The 14975-nt window shown below is 40.4% G+C and overlaps 1 protein-coding gene across 18 annotated transcripts in view; it reads left to right on the top strand.

Moving 5' to 3' along the window:
- Nucleotides 1-14975, top strand: part of nav1a (neuron navigator 1a) — a 94236-nt gene that overhangs the window by 56147 nt on the left and 23114 nt on the right. The window contains exon 1 of one of the 18 annotated variants that reach the window (XM_016680089.1): nt 2009-2262. The exons of the other annotated variants lie outside the window; for them this stretch is intronic. Coding sequence (XP_016535575.1) covers nt 2180-2262 — 83 coding nt within the window. The 5' untranslated portion in view covers nt 2009-2179. Of the gene's footprint in view, nt 1-2008; nt 2263-14975 lie in introns of those variants that run through there. 18 annotated transcript variants of the gene reach the window in all.

The raw sequence follows: 14975 nt of genomic DNA, 5'->3' as shown, positions 1-14975 counted from the left end.
ACGTGAATAAAAGCATTTGCTCGCACTGATTGAAAGACGACTGAAAGTGTGTCAGCAAGAATGCTTGTGTGCAGGAAAAGTTTCTGTTTACCTCTCGTATTAACACCAGGCAACGGGAGTGGCAGGAGCTCCATACACCTGCAGTTCAGCATGCCAATGTGCCAGTCACTCTGCAGTCGCTCTGTGTGCCCACCTGGCTCTGCGTGGGACAAGTGAGCAGTAGAATCCCGTCTTTGTTTATCCCACATTTAACATTTAAACAGGGAGATTTAGTGATTTCTTTTTTTTTTTTTTTTTTTTTTTTTTTTTTTGCCCCCCTCTATGGACATTTTCCAAACTTTCCCTTTCTGTCTCTTGTCTTTCTTGCACTCACCCTTCCTTCTCCTTAATAAAAAGACACTGTTAATTAGCTCCATCTCCCTCCTCCTTCCCGTGCCTCTCTAACTCTTCATTCACTTATTGAACGGAGCCAGCAGACAGGCAGATCTATTCACAGGGGTCCACTCAGTACTGAAAGTGTTTGAACACCACTGGATGTTGGGAAGGGGCCGAGCTCGCGGGAGTGGATACATGATACCCAGACTATTGCTTTGTGATTCTCCTGAAGGCAATACACACTTTGTTACACGAGAAACAATGGAGTCATTTAACCTACGCACTTCATTACGACGTGATTTGAGGTCTCTTTGTGGCACCAATGGTTTGGCTATTAGCCAACACTGGTTCCACATAGCCAGCGACTGCTTAGGAAATATTTCTGTAAAGTTGAAAAGATGCTGAAGTTGCCACGGGACTCGAGAGAGATTATTCTTTCCCCTGCAAAGCCCACATTATTAAATATTTTATGTGACGATCACTGCAGTTATTTTAAGGACTATATCAACCTCAATCAAGCAAGAATATTGCAAATATTTTACAACAGAAATTGTATTCACAATTATATATTTGTACAGTCACCACAGAAATTATTCATTCATTTATAATATAACAGTTTATCCTAAAAAAAGAAAAAAAAAGAAAAAAACAAGATGAAAGTTGCTCAGAAAAATGAACATTAAATATGTTGGTTTTGTTTGCTCTCATCAGTAGTGTCCAGTTTGTCCTGATCCTCTTCAAATGTGTACTGTTGTTGTTAAATCTTTTCCTCAAATCCATTCAGTTTTCTCCACACATCAATATTTTACTGTAGCCATGCAGACTATAACTTTTAAAGAATGAATTGAACTTAAAAGAAGTGACTGAAAAGGAAAACCCCTGTTAAAAAAACCCAAAAAATATATGTATATATATATATCAATAAATATATCAATAAATATAACTCTGATCAGTAGCCTCATGCATGAGATGTTACCAGAGGCATGAAAGCTCTGAAATGAAATAAAACTCACCATATACCATATTGAAGATCACTGTTAATGAAAAGTCTGGCTGGTATCTTTAGATTTGAAATGACTCCTTGAAAAGCCGCGCTATGTGCAAAATACATCAAATGTGGGATTTCCGAGATAGACAATTACGCAAAAAACACAAGAGATTGCCAAATATTTTTGGGGTGTCATAACCAAGGTCTGCGCATACATTTTATGTATTGCGTGTTATCTTTTAGTAGCTTTTTAACATCTTTTGCGGAATTAAAGTAATAAAGTCGGTTTATGTTAAAGTAGAGTGCAGTTTTCACTGTACCGCAGTACGAATGGGGTCAGCGAGCTGCACAGATTTGAGATTTAGTGTCAACCCGTCATGTCGCTTTCGGGGAATTTGATGACTCTGTGCTTATCCTGTGGCTGGATGCGCGCTGGAAGCTCTGTGCGGTTTTAGCAGCGGGCGCAGCTGCTGGCGATCAGTGAAACGGTGCCGACGGAGGAGAGGAAGAGGAATTTGGGGTGTTGCCTTTTTATCTGTCCTCCCTCCTTTTCTCTTCACCTCCCTCTGCCCCTCCTTTCGGTACCGTGAGTGCAAGAAAGAGAGAGAGACAGAGAGAGAGAGAGACAGAGAGAGAGAGAGAGAGAGAGAGAGTGGAGGCACTGCGGGTGAGTGTCAGTCTACGCTGCTGACTCTTACAGGCGGTTCCCTGGTTGTCAGTGGAGAGACAGCCCACCGGGTCTCTCTTCCATTAGAGCCACAGAGGCGGGATATGCTGAACGGGAACAAAGCAGCGTGAGAGCTGGATGGTAGCAGAATGAGCGGGCGCGTTTTGAATGGGAAAATGCTGCAGCTGTCGGCTCCGCAGCGCGCAGGGAGGACAATGCACTTTCTGTCAAGGTAAATAGATGCGACCCGAGAGAACGTGTGTGCGTCTGTGTGTGTGTGTGTGTGTGTGTGTGTGTGTGTGTGTGTGTGTGTGTTTGACCGAGTGCTGGAAGGGAAACTAATTTACACATTAGTGACATTGGCTTTTATCCACGCATATGTGAGCCGTGTGAGCGCGGTGAGTGTGCTGCAGAGGTTCCGGCGGAGTCGGTGCGTAAAAATGAGCAGCAGCATGTCTCATTCATAAAACTCCCAACAGCTGCATGCTGGCAGGTTTTACTATTGTGACTGACGGGATTATTGTGTGACGGTCTTCTAATAAGCATGTGGATGCATGGACGGTTCTTCTGTAGTGCAGTATGTAGATAAATCAAGCAGACATCAGTGCGCAAAGCCACCAGCTCTGTCTTTAATACCATGCTGGCCGGCAGACATCCGAAAGCAGATTACTGCCAACACATTAACACAGTAATCTAAATCATCTAATGATGCTGAAGCGTGCAGAGTGCGCACGCTCTTAAAAATGCGTGCGCACAATGACGGATCCATTGTTTTAGTTATTCTAGGATGGCAACTAGTTGCTGATGGTGGTGGGTGCGCGCAGGATCTCCACCAGTTAGTAGACTGTCAGGTATGAGTGGGTGTGTTCGTATTGATCCGCTGCAGAACCGAGCCGCATTCTTCTGAAAGGCTGACCTACATTTCTCTCCCTGCGTCTGCAGTGATTGGGTGAAATATAGCAAGCCTCCTTTTAAATCATCCTGACGCCCACCCTATTACTTAAGAGTATGCATTGGCATATAGAGTGGGCTAATGTAGAGCAGCTTATATGAATAAGCTGTTGATTGGAATGGATAAGAAAATAAAGCGGGGATCATATAGTTGACTGATTGTACAACATAGGAGGAAGGGGAGGATATTATTGATACAGTTTGAAAATTTAGGAGTCTGCTTTGTTCATGTGGGTTAACCCACTGATCACTTGAACCACTTAAAGTCATATGGTACAATTTCAATGCATCATTTTGGACTTTTATATGATAAACCAACATAAAGTGCATAATTGTGAAGTGGAAGTACAATGACACATGAATGAAATAATGTATCGTTGTACGTCTAGATTTATATTCACAAATATAAATCTGAAAATATAAGAATGCATGGTTTTTTTAAGAAGATGCATGCACTCCACATACCACAAGAGGGAATTTCTTTTTAGAAAATCCTTGAGTTGCTCAAGAGCCTCTTTGTTGCTTTGCTAATTAATGCTCTCCTTGGTAGGTTTGTGAGGAGAGTTTGATGGTTCTGTCCTGGTTTTTTTTGTTGTTGTTCCATTTTTTATTTTCATTGTGGGATGTTGGAACATTAAATAGAACAGTGCTCCATTTAATTTTAAAGCGTGAGATTTTTAAACACTGCAGTAAAATTGTTCACACTTTTATCCCTGCTGTGTTCCTTGGTTTGATGTAGCTGGTTGGTTATTAATGATATCTAACAACCCTCCTTTTTTTTTGTTTTATTCATGACAAAATGCAAAAACCTGCATTAATTTCATAGCTATACACTACTTCATTTGTTGCTTAAATGGAGTATAAATTTAAAATGGCAAATTATAAATTTCTTCACAAGGTGTAGTTTAATACAGAATGTTAACAAAGCCTTTCAGAGACCTTCAAGCGTCAGCCTGTGCTTCGCCGTGTAGGTTGTTCTTATCTCTGTTTTGGCGCTGGACACGTGTGCTTAAACAGACTGGCTGAAAAAATGGCTGATAAACTGTAAAATAATTGTAATCTGGCACAAAACAAGCATACGCCCTTCAAACTGTCACCAAGTTCTATGAGGGTATGCTTTGGCTCTTATACGTCAGGGTGTCTGCACAGACACACTAAACATGCACCATTAGCTAATCATATCAAGCCAACACCGAGATTTGGTTAGCTCAGTTATCATATATTAAGGGCCATCCAACACAAGCTCATTGCGTCGCTTCGTGTGCGACTGCATACATGTGGTGTCATCTGAACGCTAAGCAAACAGCCTGCTCAGCATGAACTACCACATACCCAGAACCACCCACTGTTCACAACCTTAATAACACATTTACAAATGATTTACATCAACAATTCATGTTTTTTCACACCCTAATATGGTATTGTTTATTCAAATGAAAATGGGGCATCATCACTTTAAAAAAGGATCATGACTGATAAATAATGGTGTTGTTAGTAACACTTAGGACTGAAGATCCTCTTAGTCATATTTTCTTCAGCATTTTTTTTTTTTGCATACTGTATGCGAATGCTGCATTGAACTGCATTACAATGAAAAGGTGACTATGAAGCACTTAGCAGATGTAGTGAATAAATCAATGCAAGTAATTATTGTTGGATCAAAAGAAGAATAATCACAAGGCTTCAGCTGTTACATCTGAATATTCCTGAAATCAGGACTCAGACCTGAACCTTCAGAGGTGCATAAACACAATTACAAAGTCGGCCTTCTGTCACCTAACAAACATTTCCAAAACAATGTCTCGGCAAGATCTTGAAACAGTCCATCCATATGTTTAAAATTAGTAGGAGCGATGTCTGCAACAGTGTCCTCATGGGTCTTCTTAGAAAGTCAGACTGCTGCATCCGATCCAGAACGCTGCTGCTCGTGTTCTTTCTAAAACTAGGAAAATGGAGCTCATCGCCTCTGTCCTAAAGTCCTTACACTGACTGCCTGGAGCTCAGAGAATATACTTCGACTTACTTTTACCGGTGAATTGAATTTCACCCCCCCCCAAAAAAATTGTTCTTTTGTCAAACTGCTTTCGCAGAACCAGAACCGCACATGGAGAAGCCGCATTTCATGATTTTATTCTCCTCTAAACAAACTTCTAGAAAACTGCAAAACGCCTGGAACCACGAGTCCCTTTAAATCAAGGTTAAAACCCCTTTTGTTTAAAATTGCCTTTCTTTCATGACGAGAACATCATGGTTTCGGTTTGGATTGCAACTTTTTTCATTTTCCTCATTATTTTGCAACTGCAGTGCAATTTATTTTTTGTTTAGTTGTTGTGGGGATGCTTTTATCATGTAAAGCACTTGGAAATGCTTTGTTATTGAAGAGTGCTATGCAAATAAACTTCACTAGAAATAGCTCAAGACAGGGGAAGAGCCAAAGATTTTAGGACACGAGGCATCCTGCAATAGTCTTGCTGTTTTGTGAGTAGGTTTATTTTTGTTACGCTGCCTACGAGATCATTAGGGAGACCTCAGAGTGCTTCAACAGATGCTTGTAACCTGCTTTCATCAGACACATGCTCTTCTTATTTTATTGTACACACAGGAGCCGGCGTTCACAGACAGTGTTCATATTTTCATGAGGTTGGACCCTCCTGTGGTTTAGTGTGTTTCTCTGGTAGATCAAAGCCGAAGCAGGAGTGAACGCAGACAACGGTGCACCTTAACTGGCAGTTGGGGATGAAGGGAAAAGCTTTGAGGCGAACATAAACAGTCATGCTGAAAAGTGACCTCAAGATATAAATTTAACTGGACACTAAAGTCCCTCTCATGAAGATTCGGGGAAATGTTAAAAACTCAGAGAATATCTTGCAGTGGAGATGAAGTAAGAGGGTTGCCCAAACTCGATTTGTCATTCTCTCCTTGGCCGTGCGTGCTTTTGGAGTGGTATGCTTATATGCATCTCCATATGTTGAAGGATTAGGGAGTGGAAACCAAGAATACACTCCCTGGAATGTAAAGTGTATGTTTTGGGTGTCCAGAGGGTAAGGAATGTCTGCTAAGCTCACTTTAAGTGGCCGACGAATGCGCATTTCTTGGGAGGGACAGCAGGTGATGGGTGCACCTCCCGTTCGATACTACATATGTGGTCACATGACACGAACACAGACAAAAACAGACAGTCGCGCAACAAATTGTCTGTGCTTTCACAACCATGAATGTTTTATTGGGGGCCTGCTTTATCTGAGCCTGCAGAGGTAGAAGAGAGTCTCAGCTCCAGTCAATTCAGTCTTTTCTCTTTAGCTAATGTTAGGGCAACCTTTGGCAGGTGCTGGACTTCAAGTTAGATTTGTAGTCTGATATTGTGCCAGTTCATTTGACTCTTTTTTTATGCAGATGTGTCAAGCATTTTCCTCATCAAAATAAAGAGTCATGCATAATTGTTCGATCTCAACTCTAATAAAAATATCTACTTTTTTTAGTATGATTGATTTTAATATTTGACTTTTAAAGAGATTTCTTGGCACAAGGTCAGTGTATCGCAAACAGCTTTTTAGTTGCTGCCAGTGTGATTTTATCTATTTGGGTAAGTCTGAGTCTGTTAACAACAGAGATGAAGACATTTCCAATTTTACTGACCGTCACCAGAGGCCGGATGGTCATAACCCTCCACCTGAAAAAAAAAAAAAAAAAAAACTCATTGCTTTTCACAAACATCGCCAAATCATTGGTATCCACGAGCCTCTTTCTTTTCAGCAAAGTTTCCACTCCGAAACAGTTGCAGATAAAAACAAAACAGACCCCATCATATATTCCTTTCTTCGGTTTTGCTCCACTGATTGCCTACGATCTTCCTTTGTGAGCAAAAGTGATTAAAAATGATATTCGAAAAGATTTACAATGTCACAGCAATTCCCAGGATGCTGCATGTTTGCTGTGATGTGCTTCTTATTATTTCCTTTTCCAGTGTTATCATGTTTGTTTTTATCTCCATGTGTTTGCTGCTTGGTTTAAATTGTTGCCAGCTCTGCTACTTCTTTCTTGGTTCTGTTGATTAAAAGGCAGCTGCTCGTGGGAACACTTGTGTTTGTTCTTTAGCACATGTCTCGGACTGTCTTCTGCACAGCTGCTTTAAGTTAACAGCAACCTGGAAGAAATATGCTTTATTCAAAAAAAATGAAACCTCCCAGTCTGTCTTCTCCTTCCTTTACTCCCTCTTACTTTCTCTTTTTTTCCCCTCCTCCCCTTTTTTCTCTTTTGAACCAAAACATCCGCTCTGCGCCGTTATTTTACATAGCCGTTAAGTCAGCTGACGTATCTGGATGGAGGCCAGAGGTAATTCTACCCCGAGAGCCAACCCCTGTCCCGGGCGTCTGTGTGCCGGTATTCCCCCCTTTGAGCTCCTCCCTGGTTCTTCGGCGTTGAGTTTTGGGCTGAGAAGCTCCCCGCCCTGCAACCCAGACTGAACTACTTATGTAGGTGATTTAAAAGGCCATTCGAAGTTGTCCCAGGAGTGCTGTCCTTCTTCTACTTCCTGCTCTTTAGTGAAGAAGAGAGGAACTTTAGAGATCAGAGGTTAATGGGTTATTATAGATCGTTGCCGGTCTTCTCCTCTAACACTCTTCAGAGTGGTTCAGTTCTCTTTGACTTCTGCTGTTCTTACTTCAGGGTTTCCATCAGTGTGTTGTAAGTTCGGCACGTCACCAGGCTAAGCATTGTGTGTTTATTTATTAAAGTTTTTTTATGCTCCATTAACAGTGACGGGTTAAAGAGTCTCTTTAGTTGTGAATGTGTAGGGAGACTGAGGTCAAGTGTCTTTTTTTATTTTTTTTTATTCACTGGAACGCCGTAACCGTCTGTCTTTACATATCTACGCTTTAACAAATTCAGCGAATAAAGTGACAAATCACAGATAGAGGATCAGAAAATTTGGACAAATTAATTAGGATGAAACAATTGAAGTGCCAAAAAATCTTAATTAAATCTTTTTGATGTTTGTCTTTTTTAAGACTTTATAACTGGAAGCACGGTGTTGCCGTGCTTAGCAGGTTTTCTGGGTGAAACTCTCTACTTACTTATAACTATCACTGTAAGTTAAGTTTAAAGTGCGTTGTTTGTATTGTGACAGATTTTTAAATCTCTGCACCAGACCTGTTTAGACCAGAAGAGACGTAATCTTCAAACTTTGACCCTCGCTGGCAAGATTAACTACAGGGATCTTAGACCAAGAAGAGGTAAAAGAGACGAATTTGCCTTTCAAGGTATCTGCTACTTGCTTCCTCCAGTTTATCCTTTTTTGGCCTTACGATTTGAGAGGATCAAGATGACCCAATGATCAACAGTTGTGCCTTTCTGTTTTTTTGTATTTTTTTGTTCCAAGCGTGTTGCCTTGTTCAGTATTCCTTAAATAAAGGGTTGAGTTGTTCTGTTGTTGTCAGATGTCCTGCGTCTTGTCATGGAAAACCAGTGGTATAAAGCCAACATAAACAATCTATACAGACTGAGTTGCAAAGAGCTGCAAAGAGACTAAGTCACTAACTCCCTTGCCAAACAAGGTTTTTTTTCCCCACCTTTAAGCTGTAGTCCTTTGTTTGTCTGTCTGATCTACAACCCTCCACCATACGGAGAAAACCGCATTTGACTGACCAGGATTTCTGTTAAATCCGGTTTTCCACTCACAGAAAGCAAATAAGCCCCTGTGGAATGTGTCACCGTCTTTGTGAAGGAAAACCTGGAAGAGTAATGGACCTCAATATTCCTCCATGCACAATCACACCTCGGAGGCAGCTCTCAGTGGAGCAACGAGCGACTTTATCAAAACTGCAATTCTGCTCCGTGTCTTATATCACACACTTCTGACAGCTAATCCAAGCGCAGGGCGCAGCAGCAGTTGTGTGTGCTGACCCTTGAGGCTCATCGCTGTCAGCCGCAAGCATGTAAAACACAATCTCTTCTCATTGTCCATTTAGGGATGAATCTTCCGTAGTTTCCACGCACACCTCTAGCTGTGGCCACTGGCACGACCTGATCCTGGTGGCAGATGGAATTAACAGTAATTGTGAGCTCATTAACTTCAGCCTGTGCTGTAATCCCCTGTAATACCCAAATACTGCTGGGTGTGTGCATGGGTGTGTGTGCGTGCGTATGTGAGTAGACAAAAGGCTGCTAAAACTGCTGCGACGCATTGTTCCATCGCACAATGTGGAAGCACAACAGGGAGGAAGTAATAAATAATACCAAAGAGGAAATCGCTTGTACACTGAAATGTAGGGACGTATGCACAGTCTTAAATTTAGACTTAATCTGGCATTTAACTGGGCCAGTGATTTACTGTCGATGCATAAAACTACAGTGCGACACAATGACTGTGTTGGAATTTTAATTAAAAGTATCTCTTATTAGCAGAGTTGTTGTTAATTGCCTAGCAAATGCCCCAAGCCTCCAAACAGCATGGCGTCATTTATAAAAAAAAATCAGTAGGATCGGATTATATCAGCGAGTAAATGTTTGCACAGCATGTGTCGCTGCGATTATTTAGTAGGAAAACAGTATGACTCTAAATGGTGCTGAAATCACATTTGTATGGGTAAATGTCAAATACATTTTTTTACAACATGATTTAAAGCTGCTGGATATCTGAATGAGATCACTGAAGGCTTGTCTTAAAGCTCCGAAGACACAACAGTTTGGAAATTCTTCCCAGTCCATGTACGGTCCTGCAGAGGAAGATTATCCTGTGCAGAAAACCGAATCTTAAAAAACGTTTTTGATCTTAAGGTCATGGAAAGGTTCACAGCTCTGACTGGAAATATAATAATGTTACAGTCTGTTACACTTATCCACCAAGGTGATTCACAGATCGGGGTACATGAGTGTGTGTGTGTTATTGTTTCCTGGTGGTAAGCTGATGAAGCGGTCCAAGCACCCATATTGTTAGCCATCTGTGCACACGGTTGCACCATATTTCACCTCCTTTTTTTTTTTTTTTACCAGGTAGCTCATGTGTATTTAAAAATTTGACCAAAGCTTTTGAGCATCAATGTCTTGTTTATTTTTTTTCTCCCTTCCCAAATCATCTTCAATTTCAGGATGATTGTACTGGTGCAAAAAAATATAAAAATAAAAAAGCAGCAAAATTAGGTGCGGCCGGTCATGACCTCTGCTGCAAATGAGTCATTTAGTTTTTTGTGTGCGCTTAAGTGTGTTTGCATTGCAGTCCCTGTGGCTGTTTGTGAGCATGTAGTCGGTTGGTGTCAGATCCTGTTTTACGTGTCTAGGCTGAAACCGGCAGAGGATGTTGAAGCAGCCGCTTCTCATAGCGACAGTTCACATTTCATTTCTTGTTTTTATTTTTTATGGTTGACCTCGGTTCAGCTAATCCACTTTGCTTTAGGGTTTATCAGACTTTGTGAGCGCCATAAACAGTTGTCCTCAGGCACCTGATGTATGGGAGGATGTAGTGTCCGCAGCGGTGTGGTGAATGTTTGGCTTTCCAAAAAAAGGCTTATTTAATCTCCCTACAGACTGACCAGAGAAATGCCTGCACTACCGACACAACATACCGCATCAGAGCTCCTGTCTTCCATCAGAAACAGATTTAGAAACTTAAAATACTTTAGTAACCTTAACATGCACACCCCCTAGTGCTTTGTTTGGACCGCCCAGTAAAGCCCTATTGGTGCCCTACTTTCCGTTTACCTCAAAAGACCCAACCAGGAGCAACATCTGACTTTGCCATTTTGGGTTCTGCCATGTGTGACACTGGGGGATTTTAATAGAAATGGAAAGTTCCTGTCTTCTGTAGGACTGCAGAGTTTCCATCCATTTACACACGTTCGATTGGAAAGTCACAGGAAAAATATCACCCTGGTTTGAAAGTGTTTAACTCGATGAAAGGACTAAAAGTTGATTTGCGCTGAGTCTGTTTTATTATCTTTAAATAATCCAGAGCCATAAAATCTGCAAATCTTTGACTTGCTTTATTTTGTCATTTCTCCTAACTGACCCTTTCTATCTTCTATTCTTATCTGATCTGGCGTGGTCTGACAAGTTTTACCAAGACCTCTTGCCCGCTCATGATTAGCAATACTGGCATTTCTGCCACCTCCCAGGTTCTCAAACCGTGGTACAGATACCACTGGTGGTACTTTGGTTGCCTTTAGACGTACGTGGAAGTACAATTAATAATCATAATCACCTGTTGACAGCGCTAACTTTCAAATTCGAGTCTTGTTACAGCATGTTGTGCGAATAAACACCTTTTTTATTTCCCTTTATACAACAACAAAACAATCAGGAAAAGACCAAGTCGTGCCATAACTGAATTTTAAAATCTTTTTTTAGTATGGTGGTACCTAAAAATTTCATTATTTCCTGAGGTGGTACATGATAGACTTTGTGAACCACTCTTCTGTGACATTCATTGTCATTATTAAGTCATTATAGCCTGAGCTGCTATCTGCTTTCAAACCTCTGCTACATATTATCAGAGAAGGTAAATTTGAATATGTTTACTTGTTTCTGAGTGATTTTTGACTGTTCTTTATGTCTTGATGTGGATAAAAAACCCAGACACAGACTAACTTATGGAAACCCCTTTTAAATATCATGCACAAACTGCAGTCTCCTCTGATATAAAGGGAATTTTAATGGTCACAAAATGGTTCCGGGGTTTTCTAAACAGTTAAGGAACAATTTCTGTTCAGTTACTGCTAATGTTTGCTCAGGTTGCAAGCTTATCATCTGAGACTATAAAATCTGCTGTTGGAGGCCTGGCTGTTTTTCAAGCCCCACACATCACAGGCCAACATGCCTTCTCTCTGCCATGTTTTTTTTTTTTTTTAATTATCTCAGCTAGAGCTACTGTATTTTATTAACTGTATTTCAATACAATAGGAAAGTCAGACACAGGAATGAGCTCTCACAATAGACAACAAAAAAAAAACCCTTGCTTCGAGATTTGAACAATTATCTCCACAGAACAAAGACGCTTCTTAATGAATGACAGCCATTCAGCGCAGCAGTAGCTATTTGTCCGTTCTCTTAATGGCTCGTGAAGTCAACAGTGTTTGTGTGGGTGTGGCTGGTCGTTCTTATCTGCAGACTAAATAATCTGCAGATTATTTAGTCTTAAATAATAATATTTATTATGTTTCTTTGTTTCTTTGTACGGGAAACAAAGAAACATCCTTTTTGTAAAAGGATGATATTTTGAATGTGATCAGTACATGTCTTTTATATGTATTTTTAAATAAAATGAAAAAGAAAATGGGTCAATCGTATCCGGAGCAATCAACCTGTTAGCTTTTCATTTAAAGGTGGGATCATATGTTGCAGGCAAAGACTTGTGTGAATCTTTTTCTTATTGTGGCTGTCAGGTGAGCTGATACATGGCAGCAATAACATGCAACTCAACCTAATTGACAATTATTGTATCTTAAATCAAATCAACATTGATTTTCCTTTTTCTCACAGTATTACAGTGACGGGGTTCCGTTTTTATTGCCCAGATCCATTTGCTTTCCTCCCAGCTGTGTTTTGTTTAACTTATGATATATTTAATGCTCTGAAAATGTATAGAATAATACGTGTTTTCAATAAACCTTTAGCGTTATCATTTTTATAAGATGCTTTTTTTTCCTTCCAGGCATTTAAATTTGAGTTTCTTTGCTGCTTCCGTGTAAGGAACAAGTCTTAGCCTAATGGGCTATAAAAATATGACAGGGAAGTTTCTTAAGCAGTGTTTAATGTAAAACTCTCTGCTAAAAAGTTCATACTGATGAATGTGGTGCTAACATTATCTGCCCAGCTGCTGCAGCAAATGAGGAAGATGATGTGGACCTGGAAGACGTTTTTAATACAGAAAGCAGCTCTTCGCTGAGATCACGACATTCGGAGAAAAAAAAAAAGGGGGGAAGTGTGCTTCAAAAACAGCCTATTTTTCCAATGCAGCTCTTTCTCTTTTATACCTTTCTTTTTATACCCTCTTTGCACGCCACTTCGCCCTCGTGTCTGCGTAGTTCATCAGGTTCTTTTAAAACCCAGTCGGTATTTTTATCTCATTTAGTGGAGGACTAAGTAAAGTTAGCTTGCAGAGGTTCCACAATATTTCCACAATCTGCTATACACTAATGGAAGATAATTATTATTTTTTTTTTTTGGTAGAAAATTATAAATTCAGTCATTTCCAAGACACTTTGTGTTTAAGATAAACCTGTATAAGAGGCTTTGGACCCTCCACAGTCGACTTCTAAGAGATTTTAATACTATGGTTGAACAGTTCATTCAGTCACATGAGGAGGTTTGGAGAACTTTTTAAAAAACCGTAACAGACATTGATGTCTTTGTTCCTCTTGGCTCTCAAAATGCACCAACTCCAATTAATTTCTTGTGTTGTAAAGACTCATAAAACAAACATGTAAAGAAATCTCCATCCTTGATAGATTTTTTTTTTCACTGTTAAAGTTAGCACAGTCCTCTTTTTTCTTTTTTCTTCATCACCTACATGATAAATATACTTGGCAGATTCTCTTTATAATATCTGACCCCTGACCTCGCCTCTGTCTTGTGGGCTTCCTGTGTTCACGTCAGTCAGCTTTGTGACACCAAACTCAGCAGAGAAGCCGTTTGATCTGTTTTCCATCAGACGTGAATTATTCAACAAAAAGGGCGCTGGCACTCCAAACCATGCTGGGGAGGCCAATTGCTCTGAGGCCTTTGACAGAATATGGGAAAAAAGACGTGTCAGTAGGAAAACAAGACTGTTTGTCTCACAGCAGTGACTCTTTTTCATTGAAGTAAAATTGAGTCTCAAAACATGTCAAACTAGCTGGTCATTAACAAATTTTTCACTTATATTAAACACAATAAATTGTTTTTAGATGTCACTTAAAGAGTGACATGGCTGTTATGACTACTGTTATAAAATGCTAACATGAAGCATCGTTGTTAGATGCTTTGTTTATTAAAAACACCTCATTGCAGCTAGCTCTACCGCAGTGCTAATGTTGGCTTGTGCAGGAACCGGTGGAGTCACTGTTTTATCTCTGCAATTTTTTTTTATATCCTCTCCACAACTAACACCTAACTCTATTTTTTTAGCATGGGGAACGCAGTTTTTTTTTTTCTCTCCAAGAAACTGCACCTTCACTTCAAGAGTGCAGGCGGTTTGTTTGTTAGCAACCAAAGGGTTGGTGGGTGAAACAGCCTCCCCCCTTTTTCCTATGCAAATGAGACTGTCTGGCACTTTAAAACCAACTGTGAGTTGTTCTGGGTAGCTTTTGTGTTGTCTATCGAGATTCTGGGGAAATGGTGTGAAAAAAATTGTTTCAAATTTGTTTATATATCACGTTCCCAATAGCACAACCTGCCTTACAAATGCTTTATAAATGAAGTGATTAAAAAAACCATACTTCTTCAGTCTATTTGCTTTTCTGTCCTGTGAAATAATAGAATAGAAACATCCTTTATTGTCCCTTAGTGGGGAACTCCAGGTTTATTTCTGGTGCATTTCCTAAATTTGACCCATTTCTGACTAAAAATGTTAAGACTGGCTTGACGAACATCCATCTCTGTCATAAACCATTGTCTGATCTTTTCTGCGTATAAGATATCCACAGGCTAGACGTGGCCGGCCCGTAGTTCCTCCCCCATCCCCGATCAACTCCCCTCCAGGCCACAGTGTGACCCATTCAGGCACCCAACTGGAAGCCCACAGCGCTTTCTCTCCCTCCTTCCTCCCCTCTGCAGCCGCACTGTATATGACCTCATTAAATAGATTCTGTTCCAACTGGCTTTACAGTGCAGTTTGTCTTCGGTTCTAAGACCAATTGACCCTTGCAAAACACAGTCCCGCCCCCTGACTTCCTAAATGTGACCTATTTATTGTAAACAAGCTCATTTTAATAAAACCCATCAGTACGTGTTACAACTAAGCCATCCCCTTTGACCCCACTCGATTGTCCCCAAAGTCAGTATTCCTAGCTAATATTTGCTGTT

This window comes from Poecilia formosa, unplaced genomic scaffold (assembly GCF_000485575.1).
Source record: "Poecilia formosa unplaced genomic scaffold, Poecilia_formosa-5.1.2 Scaffold232, whole genome shotgun sequence".
Classification (NCBI taxonomy): Eukaryota; Metazoa; Chordata; class Actinopteri; order Cyprinodontiformes; family Poeciliidae; genus Poecilia; species Poecilia formosa.
The sequence above is the reverse complement of the archived record's forward strand: the minus strand, read 5'-3'. Positions and strand labels throughout refer to the sequence as shown.